Source organism: Rhineura floridana, chromosome 5, assembly GCF_030035675.1.
Source record: "Rhineura floridana isolate rRhiFlo1 chromosome 5, rRhiFlo1.hap2, whole genome shotgun sequence".
NCBI lineage: Eukaryota > Metazoa > Chordata > Lepidosauria > Squamata > Rhineuridae > Rhineura > Rhineura floridana.
Window position 1 is genome coordinate 103,916,111 of NC_084484.1, and position 27,452 is coordinate 103,943,562.

Here is a 27,452-nt window from a genome sequence, read left to right on the forward strand (position 1 = left end):
AAATATAAGCAGCATAGTAACAGTATCAGAAAAATAAGTGCATTAAGTAAATGGATTTAATAATTTAATATTCTTGCAATACTAAATAAAGTATAACAAATAAAGTGCTCCATTCCTTGTTTAGTAATAAATTCACGGGGTGCCCTTGGGTGGGTTTTATTTTAGTTTTCCCATCTGCAAAATAAACATATTTTTCTTACTGATAAAATGATTGAATGAACAAACAAAATCGAGTCTGTAAAGCTCGGAGCACAATCCACAGAATGCTCTGCTATGCTGAATGGAACCTTCTGTTTCCCATTCCACAGTGTACCAGTACAGGCATTTGAGCCCCAGTTAACAGGATGGGGGATGTTCGACCTGTTCTGGAGGGGGTTGCACTCCCCCTGAAGGAACAGGTTCGTAGCTTGGGAGTTCTTTTAGATCCATCCCTGTCACTTGAGGCTCAGATAGCCTCAATGGCGCGGGGTGCTTTTTACCAACTTCGGCTGGTGGCCCAGCTACACCCTATCTGGACAGAGGGAACCTTGCTTCAGTAGTTCATGCGCTGGTAACCTCGAAATTAGATTACTGCAATGCGCTCTACGTGGGGCTGCCTATGAAGACGGTTCGGAAACTGCAGCTTGTGCAGAATGCAGCGGCCAGACTGCTCACGGGGACCAGACGGTTTGACCACATAACACCAATTCTGGCTCGCTTGCACTGGCTGCCTATTTGTTTCCGGGCCCGGTTCAAAGTGCTGGTTCTGACATATAAAGCCTTACACGGCACAGGACCACAATACCTGTTGGAACGCCTCCCCCGTTACGAACCTGCCCGTACACTACGTTCATCATCAAAGACCCTCCTCCGAGTTCCCACTCATAGGGAAGCTCGGAGGGTGGCGACGCGGAAAAAGGCTTTTTCTGTGGTGGCCCCCGAACTGTGGAATGATCTCCCAGAGGAGATACGCCTGGCGCCAACGTTACTATCTTTTCGGCACCAGGTTAAAACTTTTCTCTTCGCCCAGGCTTTTTAACATGCTTTTAACATGCTCTTAACTTGCTTGTATGTGTGGATATTGTTTTAATTTTTAACATTTTAAATTTTTAATGTGTTTATATTGTTATAGGTTTATTGTACTTCTGATGTTTCTTGTCTTGTGAACCGCCCAGAGAGCTTCGGCTATGGGGCGGTCTATAAGTTCAATGAAATAAATAAAAATAAATAAACTCCCAGGTATATCTGGAAGCTGGTACCCCATACCCCACGGGCTATGCTGTGGATGAGAACAGTTACAAATACTCCTTATGAGGAAAGGAACAAAATTGGTAGTGTTTGTACAGTCCAAGGGCTGTGATAGGTCTTCAGTTGCCAGATATGTCTGGCTTGGCTTGGCTGCTGAATCAGTACTGCTGTGTATGTTTGTGGTCTGTGCTCTAAAAGTGTTTTCTAAATGATCAATAATGAAAAGTTGCTTATCTGAAAGGAGCAGCATGTACCTTTTAGGCCAGAGGTGGCTAACCTATGGCCTTTTGGATGCTGCTGGACTCCAGCTCCCATCATCTCTGAACATTGGCCAGGCAAACTGGGGCTGATGGGAGTTGGAGTCCAACAACATCTGGAGGGCCACAGGTTAGCCACCGCTGCCTTAGACAGACATGAAATCCTAATGTCAAACAGAAAACCAACCATGATGCAAACCTTTGAGTATGACTCTTGATTTGCTACTTTCTCTTTGCAGGTCTAAAAGCTGGTGATGAAATTATTGAAATTAATAAAAAAGCTGCAGAAGTCCTGAATTCAGCCATGCTAAGAGATGTCCTTGTTCAGCCTTCTCTGTGCCTTACAGTACGGACTTATCCTGAGAGAGAGGCAGGGCAGAAACTAACACAGCTGCCACCACGCCGCACAGATGGTTCTCTTGACCTGACTGACAGTCCATTGCGCTCTGTTGGCAGTAGCCAAGGTACCCATGTTCATTGGCATTGTAGTCCTACATTTAGATGTACAGTAGGGCCCCGCTTCTCTGCGTTATGCTAATACAGTACCAGCGGGGCGATCAGCTGGAGGGGGGGCTGGAGCTCCCCGCGCTCCAGCTGATCGTGCCGGAGGAGGGGAAGATCAGCTGTAGAGCGCTACAGCTGATCTCTTCTGGCATGATCAGACTCCCATGCTTGAGCTGATCGCACCGGAGGAGGGGAAGATCAGCTGTAGCTGTTCCAGACCTCCGCGCTACAGCTGATTCAGTGGTTTTTGCTTTTCGGCGGGGGTCTGGAACCTAACCTGCTGTATGAGTGGGGCCCAACTGTATTTACACTTGGGGCATGTGTGCATACTAGATGTGACATCTTAAGAATTGTTGTTGTTGTTGTTGTTAGCTAGATTTGTTACCTGTCCTTCACCATGAGGTTCTGGGTGGGTTACAACAGTTTAAAAAATCCCAATATTAAAATAACTTAAAACAAATTACAGTCAAGATAATAGAGGGCATCCTAAAACATTTGTCTCAGGTGTCAAATACCAGGGTAAAGATGTGTGTTCAGCATCCAATTAAAAAAAATCATGAAGGTGCCAAATGCACTTCTGTGGAAGGAAATTCCACAGTTTAGGGGGTGCCATGGAGAATGTCCTCCCTCAAACTTCTGTGGGTGGTGGAGGTACCAAGAGGCCCTCTGCTGTAAAAACCTGAGAGAGTCTGTAGGGAAGGAGGAGGTCTTTCAGATATTTGGAGGCTAAGTTGTTTAGGGCTTTAAACACTAATGTGAGCATCTAATGTGGCAACCAGTTTACAGATTATGATTTTTTTATTTCAGAAAGGTGGTAATTGCAGCTGTTGTTTGACCATGTGAAACTAACCCAGTGTATAATTACTTCTTGCTGTCCAAAATGGGAACCAGGCTAGGAGATGCTCGGAGCGAATGATGTATGGTGATGCATTGTTTTGTGTCTGATGCCTGTGGCTTCAGTGAATTGACCCGTACTGGATTTAGGCATTGGTGACAAAATATCACGGTAACTTGCTGCATCCTGTTTTACATGCGTTATATGTAAAGCAGTGACCCCATCTCAAGATCCACACTTGCAGGACCTTTCCATTCTCTTCTTTAAAGAGAAACGCTCTGCATGTACATAAAGACTCATAACTGCAGGTGAAGAGGCTAACAAGAGATAAATGTGGGAAAGTGCAATTACATGCACACAGACCAACACAGAGCTATGATTAATTAATAAAATGGCCTGTTGATGTAAGAACTAATGACACTGACTGGCCATTAATACATTTAGGTTTATAAAAACCTTAGTTTTCCCAGAAGTACAAAAGCCTGGTGCAATCCCCTTAGAATAGAAGATCCAAATATCTTTTTTTTTTTAAAAAAAACTGTCTTCTTCATTCTGGGCAATGGCTAGGCAATCTTGACACAAACACTGATGTATTTATACAGTTTCACACACTGCTTAGCTTTTGAGCTATGGGAACTGTCTGTTAGTTCAAGGAATTTCATGGATTAAAGTGTCTCTGTATTTGGCCACAAGGTGTCAGCAGTGTCTCATGTAGGACTCGCTTGTGCACTTGACCGTACTTGGTTAATAACAAAACAAAGATGACAAGGCTCTTTATAATGCAGTGAAGAATGGGTCTGTCTGTAGCCAGATAATATTAACAGGAGAGTCAAGTGTCTGTGAACATGCCATTCATACAAGCTGGAAACAGGCCCCAGCAGATGTCCATACCATGTCCTTCTCCGTTCACAGAATGTAGCATCGTTCAAACACTACTGTGTTCACCAGGAGACTTGCAGTAGACTAGTGGCAAAACAAGTGTGAACTTATCCTAATAATGTTGTTTTCTTTAATCCTAAGAAATGTGTTTTGTAAGGTCTTTTAACTCTTGCACTAGATGTTCATGCTGAAAGAAGAGAGCAGGTAAGAAAGGAACAGGAGCATGGACTGACCTTGTTTATGTGAATATATTACTAGAAAAGTGTCCAAGGATGCTTCTCGATGGGCTGTTTATTTGTACAACATTTGGTTGCTATCTCACACTTTCTAGTGTATGAACGTACCAGCATGATGCTAGATAAACAGCCAGGTTGGAAGCTTGCCACCTTGGGCTCCTACTGGGAGGAGGGGCGGGATATAAATTTAATAAATAAATAAAAATATCAATAAATAGTGCAATTTTCCTGTCAACTTTTTTAACTGCAACAAGTCCTGTAAAAATAGTGATGGAAAGTTGTACTGGAAAGTATGGTATAACAACCAGCAGTTATCAATGTCATATAACCTCGGCATGAACATACCAGCATGAATGCTCAATAAACAGCCAGACTGGAAGCTTCCCAGGCTGCTCAGATTATCACAAAGGATAAGGCTATTAGCACAGTAGGAAACATAGTCAAGAACCCTGGAATTACAACCCCTGCAAAGAAATAGTAATATCATCCTCATCGTTATCATCACTATCATCATCACAATTAAGTCTTTGGTTCAGATATGGAATGTTGTGAAAGGATAAAGTAAGAAATAGAGAGAAAGGAAAAGGAAGGGAAATGGAGGGCAGAGGGAAAGATTTGCCCACTTGAGCCCCTGACAGCATGTAGCATCCTGGAAGTGAGCATTAGGTTGGACAGAGGGAACGTGCACCCAAGGTTACTCCCCTTCTACACACACAGTGCTATATATCTGTAAAGCACTAGGTCCAGGACTGTCAGCCAGCCTCGTTCCTGAGCCCTTTTGCATTGTATAGCATAGTGAGGGAAGACTTCGGGAGGCTGGAAAATAAAAAATATTAATGACATGAATTAATGTTTTCAAATATCACCTTTTATCTTTAAGGATTCCAAAGTGAGTAGAACCTATTATGTAACCACTAGAGTTCAAAGTCACACTTTCTGTGAAGTAACATTGTTCTGACCATATTCAGTGAAATTTTTACATGGCCTACTGCACCCCAGTGATGTCAAAATAGTTGCTGTATTTAAATACATTTGCATTTCTGTGAATAGGAAAGTGATTTCTGATATGTGTGTGGCCACATTTCCTCAATAAGCCCATGTTCACTCAGATAGGTGAAGTGATACAGTACCAATGGTGCTGATTAGGAGACCACTATTCAGTATGTTTTCACCTGTTATGGAGGAAAAGTGCTTGAAATGCTGCGCAAAATACAAATGCCACTAAAGAGCATTAAATTATTATTACTATTGATTAAATTTATATCTCACCCTTCTGCCCAGTAGGAGGAATCTGATTCTCCTGTTTCCCCTTCCTCCAGCATCAGCTCTGTGCAGTAAGATATACTGGTTTGTTCTTACTCTAGTTAAAAGGAATGATTCAGGTCATTTTGATGAAACTTAAGACCCATACCTCTAATTATTTGGCATCCTAGTTTGCTGCTGCTGCATTACCCAATCATTCACCACTTTGTAGCCTCTCGCGGCCTACCAAAGGTCCTTAATGCAATGCAAAAATAAGTTTACTGTTGTAGCAAGGCAATTAAGGTCATTGTCTGTAATCTCCTTGAAAATAAATCATTACACTGTGTCTGTTTTAGAGTGGCATGATTAAATAAAAAAGAACTCTGAATGTGACATAAATGAGTCAGGTATTAAATCGATGGGAGGAATGTGTATGTATGTGCATGTGCACATTTGTGCATGCATACGTAGAGACACCCACAATAACACACTACTTAGTTTTATTTGTGATATACAGGTCTGGGTTTTTTGAGAAATTTTATGGAATGCTATGTTGTTTTTATGTAACCCAGTTAGAGATTTTATTATAAAGTAGTAGAAACTTTTTATAAATACATTGTTTATGTACACACACATGTATATATTTGGCCAGTAAATTGATACAGACAGTAAAAAGCATTCTGTCTGCTCGGCAACTGAAAGCCCTCATTGCTGTTCATTTAAGGCTTAAATGAACAATTGTTCTCTGTCTAGGATTGGAGTCTATACTTCAGGAAGTAGATTATAGCACGTTTTTCCTATGACAGGAAAGAGTGTCCAGATAACTTTAAAAAGTATTAGGCCCATTAGCACAGAGTGAGAGGATACATTTCACATGGCTTTAAAGGGACTATTGATCATAGTAGACAAAATGAAGCTGCTCAAACATGGTAGGTAATATGTTTTTAGTGCTATGGTGTTAGATTTGTTATGATTATTTATAAGAACTGTTCTCAAGTAATCATCATCATCAACATTATGGAGACCATGAACAACATATTCTCCTAGCGAGATCATAGACGTTTTGTAGGGGGCTAATCAAAGTATTTATAGATCTTAAATACTTCTGAATTAGGAACTTTTAGGCTGGCTCTAATATCAGTTTTTTTGGAGTATCTGCTTAATTTTATTTATATGTAATGAAAAACTTGCTGATTGTTCTTGCTGATTTTTGCTCACTTTAGCATGTTGCACCAACAAAAAAATAGATTGGTTACAAAATCAATAAATATCGCTGCTTTCATGTCTTTTCTCTATTATCAATATTTTTAGATATATGGTATTTTCAGAATTTTTCTGAGTGCTCCCCAGTTGTGGTCTGTTTGAGCATAGCAAAGCAAACCATGATCCCCAGTTTTGGTTTGTTACTTGTTGAAGAGCAAAAGTGGGAATCGTAAGCTATAAACCATTAACTATGCTTATGGTGATGATGAACGCAACATCTGTATCTCTAAAGTAATCTTACTTGTCCTAAAAGGCCAACGTTCTATTGCTCTAAAAACTGTCTTAGAAATTGTGAATTTGCCTATCAGAATACAAAGGAATTATATTAAATTTTCAGGTGGTTAGAAACAATTTGCCAGACAAATGTTGAAAGCTTATGACATGTGCATGGTATCTTGAGTGATACATTTGGCAAACTGCTTAGAAGGAATTATTTATGTAAAACGTTTGTAGCCCACCTTTTCTCAGCTGAACCCAAGGTGGCTAACAGTGAAATTAAAACAATATAAACACACACACACACACAAATCTTTTAAAAAGCAGAATAAAATACTGGAGAGTACATGCAGCAAGTGAAACTAACTTAATAAAGATAGGTTCAAGCAAGTTAAAAAATGAGTCATTTAAACGTTTAATGCTTAAGGGGGCAAACAGTGTGTTCAAAGGGGGGTAGAAATATGGTGTGGGCTTGCTATAAAACTGCATTATGCCCATCTGAGACTTAATTTTGAGCTCATGAGGGTTTTTCTGGAAGTAGTATGTTATTGTTACAGTGTGTTACTTACCATAGTAAAAGGACTAGACAATAGCAGACCGTAGATAAATCTAAAATATTTCTAGGTAAGCACCTTATGATTACTGTTTCCATTCTTGTGGTTAGAGTGTCATAAATGTTATGTAATTATTTCATATAACCAAAACTACATTCAAGCCTAGGGAAAGGGCCATAGCTTAGTGATAGCGCATCTCTTTGCCCAGTTTCAATCCCTGGCACCTCCAGAGTGGGCTGGGAATGTCCCCTGTCTAAAACCCTGGAGAGCCGTTTCCAGTCAGTGTAGCAGGCAATACTGAGCTGCAATAGATGGATCATTGGTCTGACTCAGTACAAGGAAGCTTCCTATGTTACTAAAAACAAAACAGAAAAACAAAAAGTTTTACTCTGATCCAACACTGATGTGTGATATTGCAGATCAGCAACAACCATCATTAATTGCAGTTTCAAGTGATCTCTGTGAAAAGTGTGTTATGGGGTTAGAGAGAGAGGTGATTGTATTTACTTGTGACATATCAGTGTTTGCTGTGTTGCGCTCTTGAAATGTTACTCAGTCCATTATTTCCAATTGTTTCTCACCCTGGCAGGACACTTGGTCTGCAGTGATCAAGACAGCTGTGCTGAGACAACCCCAGAAGCAGCAGAAGTGCATCTCTTGGAGTCATCTGATGAGGGTGATAAAACAAGCAAGGTGTGAAACTTTCATTTTTACATTGTAAATAGCAGAAGCACTGTAGGGTCAAAGCTGGCATGCTGACTTCACAGCTGTGTATGATTAGAGCATCTCTTTCCAGAGAATGTTTGTCTTGTTTTTTTAAGTGTTTACAAATGATATGGAATGAAACCAATTAGAGCAGAGCTTGGAAAAGTTACTTTTTTGAACTACAACTCCCATCAGCCCAATCCAGTGGCCATGCTGGCTGGGGCTGATGGGAGTTGTAGTTCAAAAAAGTAACTTTTCCAAGCTCTGAATTAGAGCCTTGATTACAGCCCAATACCACCTGTGGTACGCAAATGTTTCCCCTTTGCTCAGCATGGATTGTGGTGTGATGATCTTAAATATTAAATATTAAAGTTTATGTGACCACTTTCTATTGTGTGTGAGTCTCCCTAAATGTTTCAAAGAAGAGTTACGGTACAAGTGTAAAATGTAATATTAAAAAAATGATATCAGAAATGAATTTTTAATATATATATAAAAATAAAAAAACACAATATAAAATCCTTATAGAAATTCTCATACAATAGTACAAAGATGGCCAGAAAAAAACTTTTTGTAAATAGCTCAGTGCCCATACATAATGAAGAATGAAAAGGTCAAAACAATACCAATCTAAACATAAAAGGCAACTGATGAACAATGGCCAATAAACATGACTCAATACCCAGGAGATTCAAAGTGTATAATATGGCCAAACGCGTTTCGACAGAACGTCTTCTTCAGTGGCCTTGAAGATAGATATACATTTTATATTCTCTGTTCTGGGGTATGGACTGATATGTGGACTATATGTTAATTCAATTTATTCATTTCCTTATATCAGTCAATTTTGAACCGTATTGAAGATTTTACCAACATTTTCAGATGCACCCTTACAACTGTTTATCATTCTTAATATATGACATGCAATTTTTTTTTAACCTGTAACACACTTTTTATGGTGGCATCCTAAAAGGAAAGTAATTTAAGGCAATCTACCTTTTGATTTAGGTGGGACTCAACAATTATGTTAAACTGGCTAAACAATTGGATAACTAATTGCTGCCCATTAGCATATGAGCATCCCTGGGCTCCTATTGGGAGGAAGGGCAGGATATAAATTCAATGAATGAATGAATGAATAATTCCACTTTGTTTTTGTGCTAGCGCTCTGTGCAGTTTACTCTCTGTGAAGATGAGATTTCTCTAACTGTGTGTGTAAAAAATATAACGTTACTTTAAAAGGGCATGCATTTCAAGTGATGCATGAATAAGCCCTAAAGTTGTTTGACAAGTGCTTTTATTTTGAACTTTCAAACTGAAAGTTTGTAACCAGGATTCTTCTGGTAATTAGTAACAGTTGAGTTAGGGTAAGTACGTCTGAGCTACCTTGGCCTCTTCTGTGTTGCTGTATTTTAATAGTTTATTAATTACAACTTCTGCCTAAGGGCAGTTTCACACAATACTAATTTGTTACATGAATGCCCCTTTCATAAAGGAAATGCCATGTATAATACATACATGTTGTCACACTTGATAAGCATATTGTTTGTTAGATGAGGCAGGAAGCTGAATTTGGTGATATGACACAGCATATACATGTCGTAAAAGTGATGTGTGTGTATTTATCACATATGATTATGTTTATGTGGGTTACATAACATACCCTTCCTATCTGAAAATCATATCCATGTAAGAAATTAATCTTGTGGCAGGTGGCTTTGGGTTTTTAATTGATCCACAAATTATGTTGTTAGAGTATCATAGTGGAAAGGAAGGAAAAAGCTCTTGGCCTCTGATTTCCTGTCCCTTTGTCTTATAAGACTGTAGCCCTTCCTTTGATAGCTAGACAGTAGGTCAGCTAGCAGGAGGTATGCCTAAGCTTGAAGCAGCTGCAAAACTTGCATCAGCAAAGAAAGCTCAGATACAGAGCTCATATATCATGCAGAAGACTGTTGAAGTTTGCCCTCTGGTTTCCTGCAGAACCTACTACAGTAAGTGATGCTGTGGGGGAAATTTTTGTTTAGAAAAGAAGGGAAATACTAACTTCTCTTGATGTATGTAGATTTAAAAACTTCTAGGTATGATCTCTGTTGGATTAATATTATGTTGGAAAGGTATGCCATTTTTAAAAATACCACAGGGACTGGTTTTTACTTGGAAAATATTGCTAAATTGCCTATTGGTATTTGTGCTCTATCTAGATTTTTAAATTTTTTAGACTAAAGTTGGCTATGTTTTGATGTAATTCCATTTTCTTCTTTTCACTTGCACTTGTCTTAAATAAAGGCGTGTTTTAAGGTTAATAAATAAGCAAATTAGGAAACTATTACGGTGGCTTAATGTTTTATCCACTATATGTAGCAAAATATTTATTTATTATTTATAAACATACATAATTTATGACTAACTTGCTTAAACTGAGTCTTTAATAGTCAATAGACGTAATTGTATTCCCCTTTCTAACATGGATAATCTCTTATCAAGCATAAGAATACAATAAGGAATGGAAACTTTCTTTGCATAAATGAAAAATTACTTATTTCATGTGCTCCTAATATGTTGAAATGCATGTTTGTGTTTTTAAAGGGAGACATGCTTTTAAATTCAGTCTGGGTTTTTGTTAAACTTGTGTTAAAGGTGTGTCTTTACAATAGAGATTGAATAGCTCATATATAATGCTATACTGTATAACATGATAGCATTTAGCACCGTTCCAGAGGGACATTCTTCTGGGTTCTTCTATTTTTGTGCAATTTATGACTCTTGAACATTTGAGCATGTGTTTTTGATTAATGGCTATTCCATTTCATTTCTAATTCTGTTTTTAACATTGTATTTCTGCTGGATTATATCACGCTTAAACCATTCCAACAATAGTAGCTTGCTCTTAAAGCACGATGCTCTTGTTTTTCTAGTTTTTTGTTTGCAAACTATTTTGCTGCATCATTTGTCTCCATATGGCAATGTTGCACATAAACCTTGCATCACCACCAAAAATGTTTACTATCTTGCTTGTCCCACACACTTCCATAAAACATACACTTGTGTTTTTACACACTTGTAAAAGAAGAACCAGCTTTGCAAACAGTCTAAGCCTCAATCAAACCTAGACCTATGGTGCATGTGTTAATGGTACTCATGCCTTTCTTATGGACAAAATTAATGGGCCACAGTATAGGATAGAGTTGGGAAAAACAAACCTGAACCTCGTCCCAGATAAAAGGGCAAGGTTCCTAGAAAAAAGGATTTGGTTGACTCCTCATCCCAGTGGTGTCTCCAATGGCATCTCTTTAGTATACAGTATGGACTGCCTTCAAGTCGATCCCGACTTATGATGACCCTATGAATAGGGTTTTCATGGTAAGCGGTATTCAGGGGGGGTTTACCATTGCCTCCCTCTGAGGCTGAGAGGCAGTGACTGGCCCAAGGTCACCCAGTGAGCTTCACGGTTGTGTGGGGATTTGAACCCTGGTCTCCCAGGTCGTAGTCCAACACCTTAACCACTGCACCACACTGCTATACTTTTGACAATGCTGTACTGGAGACAAAATCCATCCCTTCACATCTAATTGGGCCTGGACTGGCCTTCACTGTGAGGGACCCTGAGGGAGGAAGATGGGGACAACATTATGCTACCCTGCAATGCAGACAGAGGAGGACTGTGTACAGTACATGCATTCACACACAGGCTGGTTGAAACAGTGCTGATGAAAATAATTTTGGGAATTAAAAAGGGAGTTTTCAGGAGAATAAAATGTTTTGTGTATCCCTCCTTGCTGATGCTTTTTCCAGTGTTTGCCTCTTTTCTTGGCTGCTTCTCTTAATATGCAGGTTCAGTATAATGTAAAACAAGCAAATTAAAAAAAAAGTCAAGGGCTTCTTCTTTAGGATATCTGAGCCAATCAGGCATTACATGGTCATTATGATACCAATATCTCATTACAATCCATCAGATTTGGTTATGTAACAACACTGTGAAGCCAAATCAGAATAAAAGCAGGAAGCATTGCCTATACTCTGATTTTGCTTTGTGACATAATTTATTTCATAATCTGGTTTTCTCCATGAAGTTGTCCAGAAACCTATTCAATCAGATTTTGCTACATGATATCACAAAGATAAATTGGAGCGTGTACAGTGCTTCATGGCATTACTCTGAATGGGCAAGCATTTTTGCACCATTTTGTACTCATTGCCAAAATTCTGGGGAGGGGGAGTGGTAATTTGGATGAGAAACTGTGTGCGTACACACCCTTTGCCCAGTTTTGACTCCAATTTAGTGATGTCCTTTCAGGGGGGGAAACTATTGAGCAGAAGTGCTGTTGGACATCTGTTTCTTTCATCTATATCAAGGTAGCTGGCTCTTAAAACTGAAGCAAATTAGCTTGTGATGGTAGCAGAGAATCATGATTTTTGTACAAGTGTTTCAAATATCAAAGTATTTTGAACCTACATTTTCCTTCTTTTTAGCAAAGAAAGATAGTCCCTGTTTATTTTGCATTCAAACACATTAACCATGTTTTCTCACTATCTACTAATATGCTTTTCTAAAAGGAAAATTATCTTACCTAGATTCCTTACAAGCTATTGGCTTTCAAAGATTTCTAATTGGCAACCTTCTTTATTTTTTTGAAATGTTAGTATTCTTGTGCAGTACAGGTTGTAGCCAAGCAGCTCTCCTGAGCCACAGGCAATAGACAATTTTTCCACTGGGGATTTTGCTTCTTCCTTTCGAGTTTAAGCTGCCCTTGCTTGAGTAGTTTTTCAAAAACTCTTTGGAAAGGAGAATTAAGAACTGACTCTGCAGCTTAAATCTGAGAATTTCATTCTAGTTGACTCTATTGCGTGTGTGAAGTCTGAAAAGAAATACGAGAGAAATATGGTAGCTGCTCTTTCTCATTAACAAGCAAGAAGGTATCCAGTGGCCAGGAATACTATAAATTAGAATGAGATTTTTTTCCCCCTTTGGTTAAGTAGGTCAGGAAATCTGGATTTGGGGTGTGTCTGTTTTCCCCCCTCCTTTTTTGTTGCTGAAAATGGCTAATAATGGTATTGTCAGCATAACATTGTTTTAATGTCAGTTTTTTTTGAAGTGGTAAATGTAAATCCTAGAAATGAAGGCACTGAGACCATTTCTGATTCTCTTCAGTATATGCTTCATTTGGTGAGATCTACCATATAGCAAAAATAATGAGAGGATGTTATGTTGCTCTTCAAAGCAATAATTAAATGCTATCAAAGTAAATCGAGTAATTTTCCAGTTCTTGCCTTGAACATGCAATATCCTGGGTCACCAAAGTATTATACAAGGTAAGAGTTAGTTGAAGTTTGTTTATCCAACTGAAAGAACATTAAATGAGTGAGATTTCAGATTCAACTGTTTTATAGTTTAATGAGGTACAGTTCTTTTGGAGAACAAAATTTTATTGCATAGTTAAAAAGGAAAGAAGCATTTCTAATGTGGCTTTTACTAGTCCATGGGTTCACCCAGTTCTGCAAGCGACCACCCACAATCAGCCTCAATAAAAATGCAGACTTGAAGTGAAAGAAGATTTGGTTCTCAAGCAATTATTGTTTCTCTTTAAACTAACAAATTCTGGTATTTAATATATGTTTTTCAAGCAAATATACATATAATGAGGGCTTTTTTACTATCTGTTAATATTAAAATATGTGATTAAGCAGGTCTCTGATGAAGTAGTTTCTTGCCTACAAAAGCTCATGCTATAGCTACAAGCTCTATATGCAGTTTTGCAATTGTATTTTTAAAATCAGTATGTTAAAGAATCGCACGTTCCTTCTGGATATAATAGCAGACAATTTTTCTAAAGTTAGAAATGGTTGTGTAAAACTTTGAAAATAATGATGAACTGGCATTTGCCAGGATATTGACATGACCTTTAAATAAGTCCCTGCTTGTAGCTCTCTTTATGACCTCTGTATGTGCTTTGGTGTCATGTATGTAAAATTGCCCCTCTGTGTGGGGCTTGGCTTTATTCATGACCATGGCAATTTGCACAACCATGGTGGTATTTTTTCTGAGAAATCATAATTGCACAAATTATGGTAACTGTGTTATTGGTCCCATGTGGCAGTGCTGGTTCACACTTTTTGCATGGCCACATAATCCCTGCTGGTTTATAAGCTTTCTGGCAGTCCTGCATATTTGTAAGGGATGCCAAACACCATGTTGTTGCCTTCTGAAGCTTTTCCAGTGTAAAAGTGCATAATGCAGCTGAATTGTTCCTCGTGCGTGTGTGTGTGTGTGTGTATTGGCTGTAATCTAGATTGTAACAGTTTTATCACCATGGATAAAATGTAATGGATTTTAATTGTCTGAATGGCTTCCTAAGTAAACATATTATGAAAAAATGTTTTACCATATACTGTATATAACTCTAAATTCATTGGCCTTCATATAAATGACACAAAAACAAACACAGTATTCAATAAGATAATAAATCTCTCTTGCATTTTTGTTCAGCAAGCCATAAATTTAACAATTAGTTACAAACTTGCAAGACGTAGAGCTCTCTGTCTCTCTCTCTCTGTGTAATACACACACGTGTGTTGCACTATGAACCAAGATTTTCATAAGCTATGTTACTTATATTGGGTCAAGGAAACAATTTTACTTTTCTAGTAACAGAAGCTGAATCCTGTGAAGACTCCTAAGATGGGTTTTGGGGAAGAGGCCTCTAAAAAATTTCTGTGCTGAAGTCTCTGTTTAAATTACTCAAACTTACCTATCCCAATAGCCTTTGGTGGATAGAGTTCTTCTCTGTTATCACCATAGACCACACCAAAAAGCAAACATGGTGCAAGATTGCTTCCTGGTTTCCTAAGGAATTAGAGTATCTGTTCTGCATGCCTTTGATGCTCTTTAAGGGGCTGATGGTAGTTGAACGGGGCCAATAGGTCCTCATGATCAAAGTGATGAGTAGGATACATCCCCTCTCTTCGAAGAACTGGAGCCAGAAGCTCCTTTCCCAGTTCAGATCTCCATATTTCTTGACCCCAACCAAGATGGCTTCTGCTTAGCACCCCCAGGCATATGTCCTATATGTGTTCTTGTTTCTTGCTATTGAGCTGAATAGTAGGCTGTGTAGAAACTGTTGCTTTGAGGCTTCCCTTCTTCTTCGGCTTTCCACAGACTTTTCTTGCCATCAAATTCTGGCTACAACCCTTAACCCTCCAACTGGCACTCCCAATCAGCAGCAGTCTAGCTTACTGTTGGTCCATCTGGAGCTTTCAGCCAATTTCAGTACAATTGACCCTTGCTTTCCTTATAAGTCACCTGGCTGGGACCTGGACTAGGAGGTATTGTTCTTGCTGTGGTTCCCGTTCTTCCTTGAAGGGAGATTTCAAAAGGAGGTTCTAGGAAATGACTGCTCTTTCCATGGTGTTTGGTTTGTGAGTTGCCACAAAGTTTCATATTTTTTTAAAGTACATGTAGAGTGTACATAGTGATTTATTTTTATTTATTTATTTAACAAAATGTGTATACTACTTGATTGCATATAGAACCTTTAAGTGGCTTACAAAAAGCCCAGGGTCAAGAGTTTGCTATGTCTATCAGGTGATTGAACTTCACATCCACTTAGACTCTGACAATTCATTATTTAGAATAAGGCATACATCCATACATATATACATACAAAAAGGCAGAAAATGGATTGAATTCACATTTATAAATTCATCTTGGGATTTTGACTCCATGCCATATGGCACTTATTTTATAAACCATATGCAGAAGGATTTATACAAATGTCGTTTTCACCTGCAGGATAAAGTGACATGGAGGAAAAGTAACTAAATCTATAACTACCTGTAAATTTTGTGTTCTTTTTCCATCTCCATTCTAATAATAGTTTAAAACTGTCTGCAGAATTCAGGCTTTGGTGCAAACAGCTATGATAGCATGGGTTCTCTTAATCAACAGCTACAGCAATGACGTCAGAAACTGAGCTTTTAAGACTGTGACGTCTGGGATAGGGGAGGAAGCACTTGGAGGTTACCTAGCAGTTGCTCGAACACATTTCTGAACAACTTCAGGGTAGGGCCATACTCAGTGGAAATCCAGGTAGAACTAGGAATGTCCCCTGTCTGAAATGCTAGAGAGCTGGTGCCAGTCAGTGAGGACCATACTGGGCTAGAGGGACCAAGGGATTGACTTGGTATAAGGCAGCTCTCTATGTTCTCAACTTCTGTTGTGAGGAGTGTTTTAACAGTGGCTGCTGTCCTTTCCCTCTTCCTTAGAAACAACAAGATGGTGAGTGAGGTAGACGTGGATGCTGGTAAAACCTGTCAGTTTAAAAGAACAGGCATGTTCTGCATCTCCTCTGCTTTGCCTCTTGAGAAAAATCTTATGTCTAGCCATTGTAGCAAATTCCTAAGGGTGTGAATATCTCTGTAATTGGCATCTCAAGCCGAGACATTTGAGCCAGCTCTCTTACTGTGACACCTGAATAACATCTCTTCACTGCTGATATAACCTGTTGTGAAGTTATGCTGATGCAGCAGTTGGTAAACACTGTCCTAAGCAGCTATTTGCTGACACAGCAGGGTTCAAGACTGAGCTTTTAATGTAGGTTACTTATCTTGTGTACTGTATTGCATAGTTCCTTTAGAAATCAATGATTTGTAATTTGCGTAATCCAGAGCCAATTATTTGTATGTATTCTTCTGGTATTGATGTAATATGTCATCGTTTGCTTTAAAAGAGCCCAGTAATATGAACTTTTTTAAATGGGAAAAACAATGATTATAGCTTAATTTGGGCGTTTCAGTGCGACTGTAATGATGACATAATTAGTTCTGGAAAATAATAACAGCTATATGTGTGTTCTTAATTTTAAAGAGTACGGAACAGGTTGCTGCTTTTTGTCGCAGTCTTCATGAGATGAATTCGTCTGACTCTAATGTGACCCCTCAGGAATTTATTGGGCCTCAGCAAGCCACCACAAGACAGCTAACTGATGCTGACAAACTGCGCAAGGTCATTTGTGAACTCCTTGAAACAGAACGCACATATGTCAAGGTAAACCGCTGCTTTGGGGAAATGCTAAATAGCCATGTCAAAAAGACTTTGGAGGGATGTGTTCACCCTGAAAGAGGCTTGATTCTTTGTGTGTGCTTCACTAAAGCATGTGCATAATGTATTAGGACACTGAAACTGTCCACTGGCACTGCCACCCCTTCCCCTGCCCACGCCACCCAAGGCAGGAGAAAGGGAAGAAATAGAGAGAACATTCATACCCACACAGAAAAGGACTTGGGACTACACATCCTAGCATCTCTCCAAGACTCATGTAGTCCCTTTATCACACAGGTATGGATGTTCTGAGCATCAGCTGCTGCCACTTCCCCTTTCTCCTGTTCTGGGTAAAGTTTGTGAGGTGGGCAAGAAAGGTTGTGGTGGACACTTCAGAGTCAAGGTGAAGTAATTCTGCTCACCCTTATCCTGCTCACGAGGAGATGAACAGGCATGTTTATTTTTGCAGGCACTCCTGTTAGATCCTTCATGGCATCCCTAGTGTCAATTGTCTGTCTCCTAATCACAAGCCTGGTGGAGCTTGACTTTTCTATGTTCCCTGCTGATGCCTAGCCTAACCTTGGATTAGCACTGTGCTGGAGCAAAAAAGACTGGAGAGGAGCAAAGCAGCTGCAGCTGCACGGACCTCTCTGGGAACCCATATGTTTGCTTGGTCTTGGTGAATCTTAGTTTGGCTCGCTGTGTCATGCAGCCTATTTGGTTTATTAAGCTGCCTTGTTTAACAAGCCATTGTTTTAAACCAGGATTCCTGGCTCACATGCACCAGTAAGCTGAGATTCTTTGAAACTGAAAGCAAACATGGCAGGAATCCTCCTGCTTGTCATACATGAGAGGGAAGTGTGCAAGTTTTGATGCTTTGCTCATGCATGTTGAGGCTCTTCTACATATTGCTAAATCACAATTTAACATTACATGCAAGTCAGCTCACTGTGAAGATGTTTTAAACTTGTACTTTCTGTGAGTGGTAGAAAATGCAGCTCAAGTAATATTCTTTTACTTTCAGGATTTAAATTGTCTAATGGAGAGATACCTGAAACCTCTACAAAAGGAAACTTTTCTTACTCAAGAAGAGGTATGTAACCTTTTTCAAGATACTTGTTCAGGAAGTTTTGTTGGTTGAAATTAAAGAAAATGCAATGTAGATTCTAACCATTAAATTCTAAAATTGATTTTTCAGCATAACAAAGCTAATGACTGATATTGCCAAGGACTTGTAAGGGCAAACATGTTCAAATAAAGGCTGATTGGCAGGATTAGAATTTAGGATCAAATCAAGTGGCTGACATTTGGAAGTTTAGAAATGTAGAGATAATGTTTTGTCATATGTTATGTGCGAAGAATAATTTTCACCCCATCTTCACCCACTTCTTACTGAAACAGCTTGATGTTCTTTTTGGAAACTTGACTGAAATGGTGGTATTTCAAGTAGAATTCCTGAAAACCCTTGAAGATGGGGTGAGGTTGGTTCCAGATCTGGAAAAGCTTGAAAAGGTTGACCAGTTTAAAGTAAGTGTTTCTTTTCATTCTTCATTAAAATTACTAGTAACTTTCAATTAATTTAATCCAGAAAGATAGTTTCACATATTTAACCAAGATCCAACATGTTTTATTTATTCATTATGATTTATTATTACTTTTATACCCCGCCTTTCTTTTCATTATAGAAACCCAAGGCGGCTTTTATTTCCCAGTCCACTATTCTTGGTATCCTTGTTTACTTTCAGTGCTGGGCTGCTAATATATTTGCTGCCATAAGTAAATAATTAGCTCTTTTTCATTCTCTGATCCAATTCCTTCCATTTTTCTCAATAAAATCCTAATGGGCCCCAACAGAATTCCCATATCTGTTATTTCCATCACCTTCCATATCTGTATCCATTTTTTAAATAACTGAACAGTTCACAACAAAATATACAACACATCTGCTTCTAAAATTTACATCTCAACGTATCTCTTATGGTTTAATCGTTTTGATCCACCATGGCAACATGCACCATCTTTCCATATTTGAAAAAATATTGCTGCAGATTTGTAATCATTTTGCTAATGTTGAACAATGCTCCCCAGAGTAATTGTCTGAGTAGGTCTTTTCAAACTTGTTTAGAAACTTATGTTCATTTTTTGCAATTCATTTGCTTAGCAGGATTTTAGATGAAGTATCAATTTCTAAAAACTCAACTCTTCAGTGTGTGTGTGTGTGTGTGGAGAGAGTGAGAGTGAGAGTTTACATAGTTAATGAACAGAATAATAGCAATATATATATATATAAAGGGATATAAAGTATTGTGTATATTGGTATATGTGGTTTAAATATTGCATTAGGTAGTAACGTTACTAAAGTGGCAATGTGTGCATGCCCTATAAATCTTCTAAGTGCAGATTATTCTTCTCAGTTTTTATTTTCATCTGACCTCATTAAGAGAGCAGGATTATATGGTAAATGATCCCCAGGTGTAGCTTTCCTGTTGGACTGTGCATTAAATAAATAATAAGGCCAATTTCTCTGTAGTGATCTATCCTTTCACGTAGCAGCTGAACATGAGTTGGTATGCATGCTACCCAAAACCTTCCTTGTTCTCTCTGGAGGTAGGAGGGGATTCTTGACTGGGACACAATTGTCCTCCAGAAATGAAAAGGCCCACCTGCCTATAAAGAGATGAGCACGGCCAACATTTTCTTTTTGGGCATGAAAAGCGTCCACCATAAATGTTAGATGGCAAACAAAATGTAGACTAATATTCATGTAAATTCACATTTAGGGTGCTCTTTGGAAGAGAGGAAAAACTCTAATGACCCTTTTATTCATCCCACTCAGAATTTTTAGCAAGAGAAGTATTTGAAGTGGTCTCTAATCTGCATTAAGTGATTTATGTTTTTCTGTCTCCTATTATGTTAGACATTGAGGCTTGCTAATGAAATCAGTTGACACTTAAGATGTTCCTTGTGTTCTGAATTAAAGACTGCATTCTCCTCTTGTAATTATGGTCTCAAGCTTTAGCCATATGACACAGGAGGATGAGAAAAAGCGTTTATTTTATACTTTTTAAAATGCTGTATTCTCCCCATGACTGAAAGAAAAACCCAATGAAAATACTCTGCTTTACTCTCTTCATCCTAGAAAGTGTTATTTTCCTTGGGTGGCTCCTTCCTTTATTATGCTGATCGTTTCAAGCTATACAGTGCCTTCTGTGCCAGTCATACAAAAGTTCCAAAAGTCCTTGTGAAAGGTAAGAGCTATATGAACGCACTCCCAAATTGTATTGTAGCTTCTCTCAAACCTTAAAATCGTCGCGCTACAGGTAAGTTCTGGGTGATGCTGGGAACAAATTCTATTTATATATATTGTGGTCTGAAAAATCTGCTGAAAAGGGAAATGTTTATAGTTCAGAACCCCCAAATGGTTATTTCTTTCCTCCATTTTGTGCTGGGAGTAGAATTTACAGTGCCGAGGCAGTGAGCAGGAGAGAATTAGGTTTTTGCCTGCAATTCTTTGCTGACTTCCAATGGGATATGTCACCAAGGATTAGCACCGTGAAAATTTTTCAGTTTAGAATGAACAGTTATTCTATACGCTGAAGGCACTAGCTTATTCTGACTCCACTTCTGCTTATATGGCATGTGCAAACTAAGGCCCAATTCATACATGCAGTCAGCTGAAAAAGCAAGGAGTTCCTTCAGTAGATGTGAGGGTTTTTCAGATACACACACACACACACACACATATCTGTATCTTGTGTGTGCATATATAAAGAGAAACACATACACACATATTCAAGTGAATACATGGAGGCAGGACCATATCCACTGGCCTGCCCTGATATCCGTGCATTCAGCCATGAAGCTTTTTAATTCTATGTACACAGACCTTCCATGTGCCTGGGAATCTGGCACACAATGTGTACTGATATATGTGCAGATGTTAAAGTCTGGTGGGCTTTCCCCTCCAGGAGGTCAGTGTGTGCATGGTTGGAAAATGTCTGCACAGACCTCTTTGGTGATTGTGCAGTTGCCAGCAATAGCAAAGGAGATTGTGTTGGCATGATCAAAACTGTTGGAACTGAGCAGCTTACAATTTGGAGCAGCTTCTGCATCACTTGGCCATTTTCAATTGGCCACCAAGCCACTTGTTGCAAGAAGTGAACTGGGCCTACGCTAAGCAAAGTTCAAGTGGAGGAGTGTACTCCTCTCTGAAGAGGTGTATCTACCCTTGTCCTACTGCACTTGATTTGTGTATGCATGGGCTCATGTTCAAGGGAAATGGTACGTAAGTGGTTATTTGTTTTTAATAACTCCCCCAGGAATCATTAACACAATATATCTTTGAGTAAATTCTGAAGCAGTGCCTATTCTATTTACTCGATTTCATGGTTTGCTAGGTCAAGTCATAGTTCTGATTAAAGGAACACAGAAGGAAGGTTTATAGTTCAAGAACTTTTGAAAGTCCAAATAATAGCACTCTTGTTTTATTATGATTTACCATTGAGTTACCACATGAAGATGTGCTTTTAACCTTGTGAATATAGGGATGAATTGTCTTGCTGCATGATCTGTTGAGGCCCTTTAAAACTGTATATATAGGTTTATTACCAGGCTGATGGGTTATGTAATTTTTTGTCACTTTTTACCTATTTTTAGTCTTATATGTTAGTTGGTAACAAACATATTCAGAGGTCTCTTTGCTCAAGTGACTAATATTTTGAAAACTGGGATGTTTGTATTGGCAGACTCTTTCCCCAAAAAAACTAGATAGGAAGGTAGTTCCATCTTCTTAAACTCCACAGGAATAGTTTTTCAACTGTCTGCAAAATTATTCATATATAGAAGTTTCCTATGAAATATTTATATATACATGTCCTTTATAGCACAGTTTGTATATCCATAATGTCTATGGATCTTTATAGAGAGACTGGCTTGTGGGTGGAAGAGAAAATTGCAAAATTTGTAGGATGACATTCTTTGTCTCTGCATGGAGACAGCCTTAGGACCTGTGGTGTATGGTGCAAGGAGAAGGGAGATTGTCCATACTGAACACTGGACTGTGTTCATATCTGGTGTTTGTGCACATATCAACTGGGAGAGGCCAATAAAAGGAGCAGTTTCATAAGACCTCTCTTTTGTTGCTCTATATGAGTACTTAACATTATGGATGGGGTATACAGAGTCTGTGCAGGCTAGGGCTGTGGGTGGTACCAGGCAGGTAAGTTTAAGTAGGAGAAGGAGATAGAGAGGAGCTTCATGTCTTGTCATACAATGTTGATCAGCTATCTGGCAACCAAGAAAGTTCAGATGGAGTGAGAGGCGAGGCAAAAGTGTGTAATCAAGTATGCTGTACATCATCTAATATCTGATGGGAAACAGCTGGGATGAAGGTGGACCATTGGTCCATCTAGTTCAGTATTGTGTACGCTGACTGGCAGTGGCTCTCCAGCATTTCAGACAGGAATCTTTCTTAGCTATATGCAGAGATGCCTGAGACTGCATGCAAAGCATTTGCTTTACCATTGAGCTACAGCCCTTTCCTCCTCCAGAGAGCAAGCCTTGGGAAGGGAAGAGGCCTGGTGTTAATGATTCTGTCTTGCCACAGAGTTGCATACAAAAATCTTGAAACACTGTCAGTTGGCAAGACTTTTCTCTTGTGCCTTCTAAATGGAGATTTTTAAAAGGCAGCCCATGGGCACTCATACTCCCCTCTCTCCCTGTACAAACCCTGTGCATGCCGGCTGATTCCATCATAGGCCCATCATCAGTCCACCTGTTTTTGTATCCCTTATCATGAAGCTATATGTTCATGCTTAATTTTTAGGTATTTTCTTGCTGTCACTTTCCTCAGCCCCTTATCCCATTTTCTGGTTGGGATGGTGTTTGATAACTCTGTCACCCCACAAAAATATGGGTGGTGGCTTGTAGCTTAAAGTTTAATAATATTCGTCCTATTGTAAATTGGTACATTATATGCTGCCTTGAGTACCTTCAGGCATAGAGTGTAGCTAAGTAATATGATAAATAAATAATTTATAATAATAATTTTAAAATAAAGCAAAATGTTTGCATTGGATCTTGAGAGTTGCTTTTTATTTCTAATCCTTTAGCTAAGACGGACACAGCATTTAAGGCTTTCTTGGATGCTCAGAATCCTAGACGACAACACTCATCAACCTTAGAGTCATACCTCATCAAACCCATCCAGAGGATATTGAAGTATCCTCTTCTTCTGAAAGAACTGTTTGCCCTTACTGATGCAGAGAGTGAAGAACATTATCACCTTGATGGTAATTTGCTCTTCTATGTGATAGCAAAGCTTAACTTGTGCCATGTTTTTACTGTGTGTTTGTTTTTGTCAACCCTTCCTATATCTTGCTTGTGGGTTTCCTATAGGCCTTTGGTCTGATCCAGCAGGGGTCTTCTTATGTTCTCAAGAGCCACAAGAGCATGTTACAAGCTCATCCACATCTGTAACATTAGAAAGGAATAAATATATCTAAAAGCACGTGGGAAACATGCACATGGAGCTTCAGTTGGTTCCTGCTGATTCAGAGGATGGATAGGGATGAAGGGTGTTCAGTTGCATGTTTTTCAGATATGTGAATGCCCTTCAAATGGTACAGAAAAGATAAGGTCGGTCCACACTGGCAACAGAGGGACCCATTCTTTGCATGTAAACCAGCATTAAGATTCAATTCCTCCCATTTTACTTTTCATTTTCTGTCCTCTCTGTGTACTTTTAGTCAGGCTTGTGATGCTGCCCAAAGGCTATGTGTATCTCTTTAGGGATCTTAACTGAGAAGTTCTGTACTTTAAGATAGCTCTCTAAAAGTGCAGACTCACGACCACAGTAGTACACTTTGTGTTGTATTTAATCACACCCGTAGATGGTCGTGCAGCGTCTTCAGCAAATGTAAAACTTTCTGTTGTACATGTGTTACTGAGCAGATAAAAAAATTGGGTATGTGCAATTCCATAACAAGCATTGTATGGCTGTGTAAGCGGGTGTGATGAATTAAAATAACATGTGCACAGTTACTCCCAGTACTATCAAGCAGTGCAAGTGCGCTCAAGTGCATTCAGTCCAAATGTAATCACTGCTCCTTCACATGCTGTGCTGAGTCTGAACAGAAAGAAAGTACTTCTTCATATAGTGCATAGTTAAACTATGGCATTCACTCTTTTAGGAGGCAGTGACACCAACCAACTTGGATAGTTTTAAAAGAGGATTAGACAAATACATGGAGGATAAGGCTGTCAGTGGCTACTAACCATGATGGCTATGCTCTGCCTCCATTTTCAGGGACAGTATGCTGGAAACCACAGGAGAGGAGAGTGCTTTTGTGCTCAGGTCCTGCTTTCAGGCTTTCCATAGACATCTCGGTGTCCACTGTGAGAACAGGATGCTGGGCTAGATTGGCCATTGGCCTGATCCAGGAGGCTCTTCTTATGTTCTTAAAAGACTCTCCTATTTGCTAGGTAATTGCAGTATAACTATGGATTGCCCAAGTGAATAAAAGGATAATACAAAATAACCTGCTGCTGTTCCTGGCTAGCATGTCAAATACATCATGATGGGAGGTGTAGTGTTGCAAACTATGAGCATAAGGATGGTCATCTAAATACCCTAAAATGTAACACAGATGAACCCTTGTAACGTAGTCATGTATCCCTGCTCTCATTGTTTTCTGTTCCTTTGCTTTTATTCTAGTGGCCATAAAAACAATGAACAAAGTTGCAAGCCATATTAATGAAATGCAGAAAATCCATGAAGAATATGGTGCTGTGTTTGACCAGCTCATTGCAGAACAAACAGGAGACAGAAAAGAGGTGAGGTGCTTGCTCTTGATAGTTTGGAAGATATTCTCGTAGTTAAAAAAGAACTGTATATTTTTGTGACTTAAAAATGTTATTTCTAGATGTCAAATATTTAAAATGTTCTATTTCTTGCACTCTCCCACAAAGCATACATACTGTATAAACACTCCAGAAGGCACACCTTAGTGGCACTTTGGGTCCAAGTCCTGTATTGGCATGCTATCTATAACTTTCCAAATGGAAATCTTTATCCCAGTTGGTATTTGCATTGGATTTGAATTGATTTATGTATGTGCTGCTATTGTTTGCAAACTGTTTGTTTCTATAGAACTGGTTTTTCAGAAAAATTATATATATATTTATATATGTTTTCATTATATTGTAAATGACTTTGGGGTGCCTTTTGGGAAAGTATTCATAAATAAAATAATATATGATCATCCAACCTGTATGCAATGTGACTGTTCTACTTCTACCTTCAGGTTGTTTAGGTTTATTTCTCTTTGCTTTGTTTTGTTTTTCTCCTATATTCCACGAAGGAATGACGTAGTCAATAGTACATTTGAAAGTAATGTTAATACTTGTAGAGAAAGCTAATATGAAAGCTGGAAATGGAAATTGTTAGGAGTAGGGTGTTATTCAAAGAAATCTTAGTCAATTAATTGTATGAATTTGGTTGGTTTACACTGATTACATTTACACGTGCATCAGTCCAAGAGTTCTTAAGAAAGAAACATTCTCTTAAAATACCAGAAACCTCTAAAGTTGGAGCTGCTTATTTTCTTCCTCTTCTTCTTCTTCCTAGCACTAGTTGGTGCTGAGCATGTGAAGTGCCTCTGCCTTCTTTTCTAGCACCAGCCAATGTGTGAGCCACCAGTGCATCTTCTTCCAATCAGGGGAGGAGGTGCACCATGCAGCAGGCCAAGAATTTTGTCTGACTTGAACTCTGGTAATAGCCTCCACTCCCTTAGTACTAACAGGAGCAAAAAACTATAATCCTTCCCTTAGCATTGCTTCCAAACCTGGTATAGTTTGTTTTGCTCCAAATAAATCATGACTGGTAAGCTAAGAACAGACTGTAAGTTCACATCATGGATTGTGTGAACTGAAACAAACTACAATCCTCAGTTCTAACATAACACTAAGCCAGGGAGTGTAGTTTGTTGCTCCCTCTTCTGTGCATTCACAGTAAACCATTCAGTATGGTTTTCGATGGTTTACTATGACATGTAAATGTAGCCATTGTCGAAACTCAAAGCTTTTTGCTGTAGAATTATTATTTTGTTCATATGCAGACATGCAAAATGTACAGATTACTCAGCCATACTTCATACACTAAATTAAGTCTTCTTCACTCGATTGAGTGTTTTTTGTCTTCTGCGTTCACAAATAGGAATTAATTGTGTCTGATTAGATCTGCAAATTCTTAAATCCAATTCCAAGCACTCTCGTATAGAATTGTTTTAATTTTTTTAATTAAAATTGTCATTTTAAAACAGGAGTGGGGAACCTTTTTGGCTCCATGGGCCAGATCCTTATCAGGATTGGCCTCATGGGCCAAATTTGACAGGTGGGCATGGCTGCCACCTGTCAATCATGTGTTGCCATTATGGCATTATGTGATTGCAGGCAGGTACTCCTGCCCACCTGACAAAATCCCTTGCGGGGGGATTTCCAAGAGCCAGCAGCAAGTGCTGGCTTTCTACTCTCCTTTCCACTACTGCCAGTGGGTGGCAGTGCCAAGGGGGGACAAAGAAGAGAAAGAATGCTTCTTTCTCTCCTCTGTACCCTCACCCCCTGCTATCACACCGCCAGAAGGGAAAGAAGGAAGCCAGTGCTGGCTCCAGGCACTTGGAACCCTGCTGGCTTCATTCTGTCCCTTCCTGCACTGCCCAAAGGAAGAAAAGGAAAGGCTTGAGGACTTGAAGGGAGAGGGGGGACTTTGAAAAGGCTTTGCGAGTCTTCCCCCCCTTAAGTTCCCAGCATTGTGGACTTGAAGGAGGAGGCAAGGAGACTTGCAAAGGCTTTTCTAATTCTCCCCCTTCGTCCCCAATGTCGGGGAGTTAATGGGAGAAAGGGGGAGTCTTAAACAAGGCTTTTAAGACAGCCCTCACATTCCCTTGTGAGAAAACGAGAGTGCAGGAGCTGTCTTAAAGACCTTGCAAAAGCATCTTTGAAGTAGCTGGCATGCATGTGCAAAAGCTGTTTCACAGGGCTCTTTTGCATATGGTGAGGAGGGATTAAATCCTGCTGCTTTCAGTGCATGATCTTGTTCCCTGCTAGCAACAAGATCACGCAGCCAAGGCAGGATTAAAACCTGTTGTCCCACCCAGTGTCATCAGCGGGTGGATGGGTGGGCATGATTTGGGAAAAATTACTTTGAGGCCAAGTGGGACCCCATGAAGGGCCATGATTGGTCTGGAGGTTCCCCACTTATCTTTTACAGTAACACATTACTTTTTTGTCTGTATTTCTGTGGTTGGCAGGTTGCAGATCTTTCTATGGGAGACTTACTTTTGCACACCACAGTCATCTGGCTTAATCCCCCTGCATCGCTTGGGAAGTGGAAAAAGGAACCAGAATTGGCAGCTTTTGGTATATGCTTTTTTTCCTCAAAAAAACAGAACAAATGATAGTGTTAAAGATATAAATAAAATTTGGAGATAATTGTTTCCATGG

General features: G+C 39.2%; 1 protein-coding gene across 18 annotated transcripts in view; it reads left to right on the forward strand.

Moving 5' to 3' along the window:
* The window catches only part of TIAM1 (TIAM Rac1 associated GEF 1), a 229,617-nt gene that overhangs the window by 187,275 nt on the left and 14,890 nt on the right, over positions 1 to 27,452 (forward strand). For 17 of the 18 annotated variants that reach the window (XM_061627834.1, XM_061627835.1, XM_061627833.1 and 14 more), the window contains 9 exons: positions 1,724 to 1,948; positions 7,803 to 7,906; positions 16,779 to 16,958; positions 17,977 to 18,045; positions 18,354 to 18,479; positions 20,092 to 20,200; positions 23,063 to 23,242; positions 24,667 to 24,785; positions 27,260 to 27,368. In XM_061627834.1, the coding sequence (XP_061483818.1) occupies positions 1,724 to 1,948; positions 7,803 to 7,906; positions 16,779 to 16,958; positions 17,977 to 18,045; positions 18,354 to 18,479; positions 20,092 to 20,200; positions 23,063 to 23,242; positions 24,667 to 24,785; positions 27,260 to 27,368 (1,221 nt within the window). The remainder of the gene's footprint in view (positions 1 to 1,723; positions 1,949 to 7,802; positions 7,907 to 16,778; positions 16,959 to 17,976; positions 18,046 to 18,353; positions 18,480 to 20,091; positions 20,201 to 23,062; positions 23,243 to 24,666; positions 24,786 to 27,259; positions 27,369 to 27,452) is intronic. The other variant, XM_061627846.1, reaches the window with a different exon arrangement.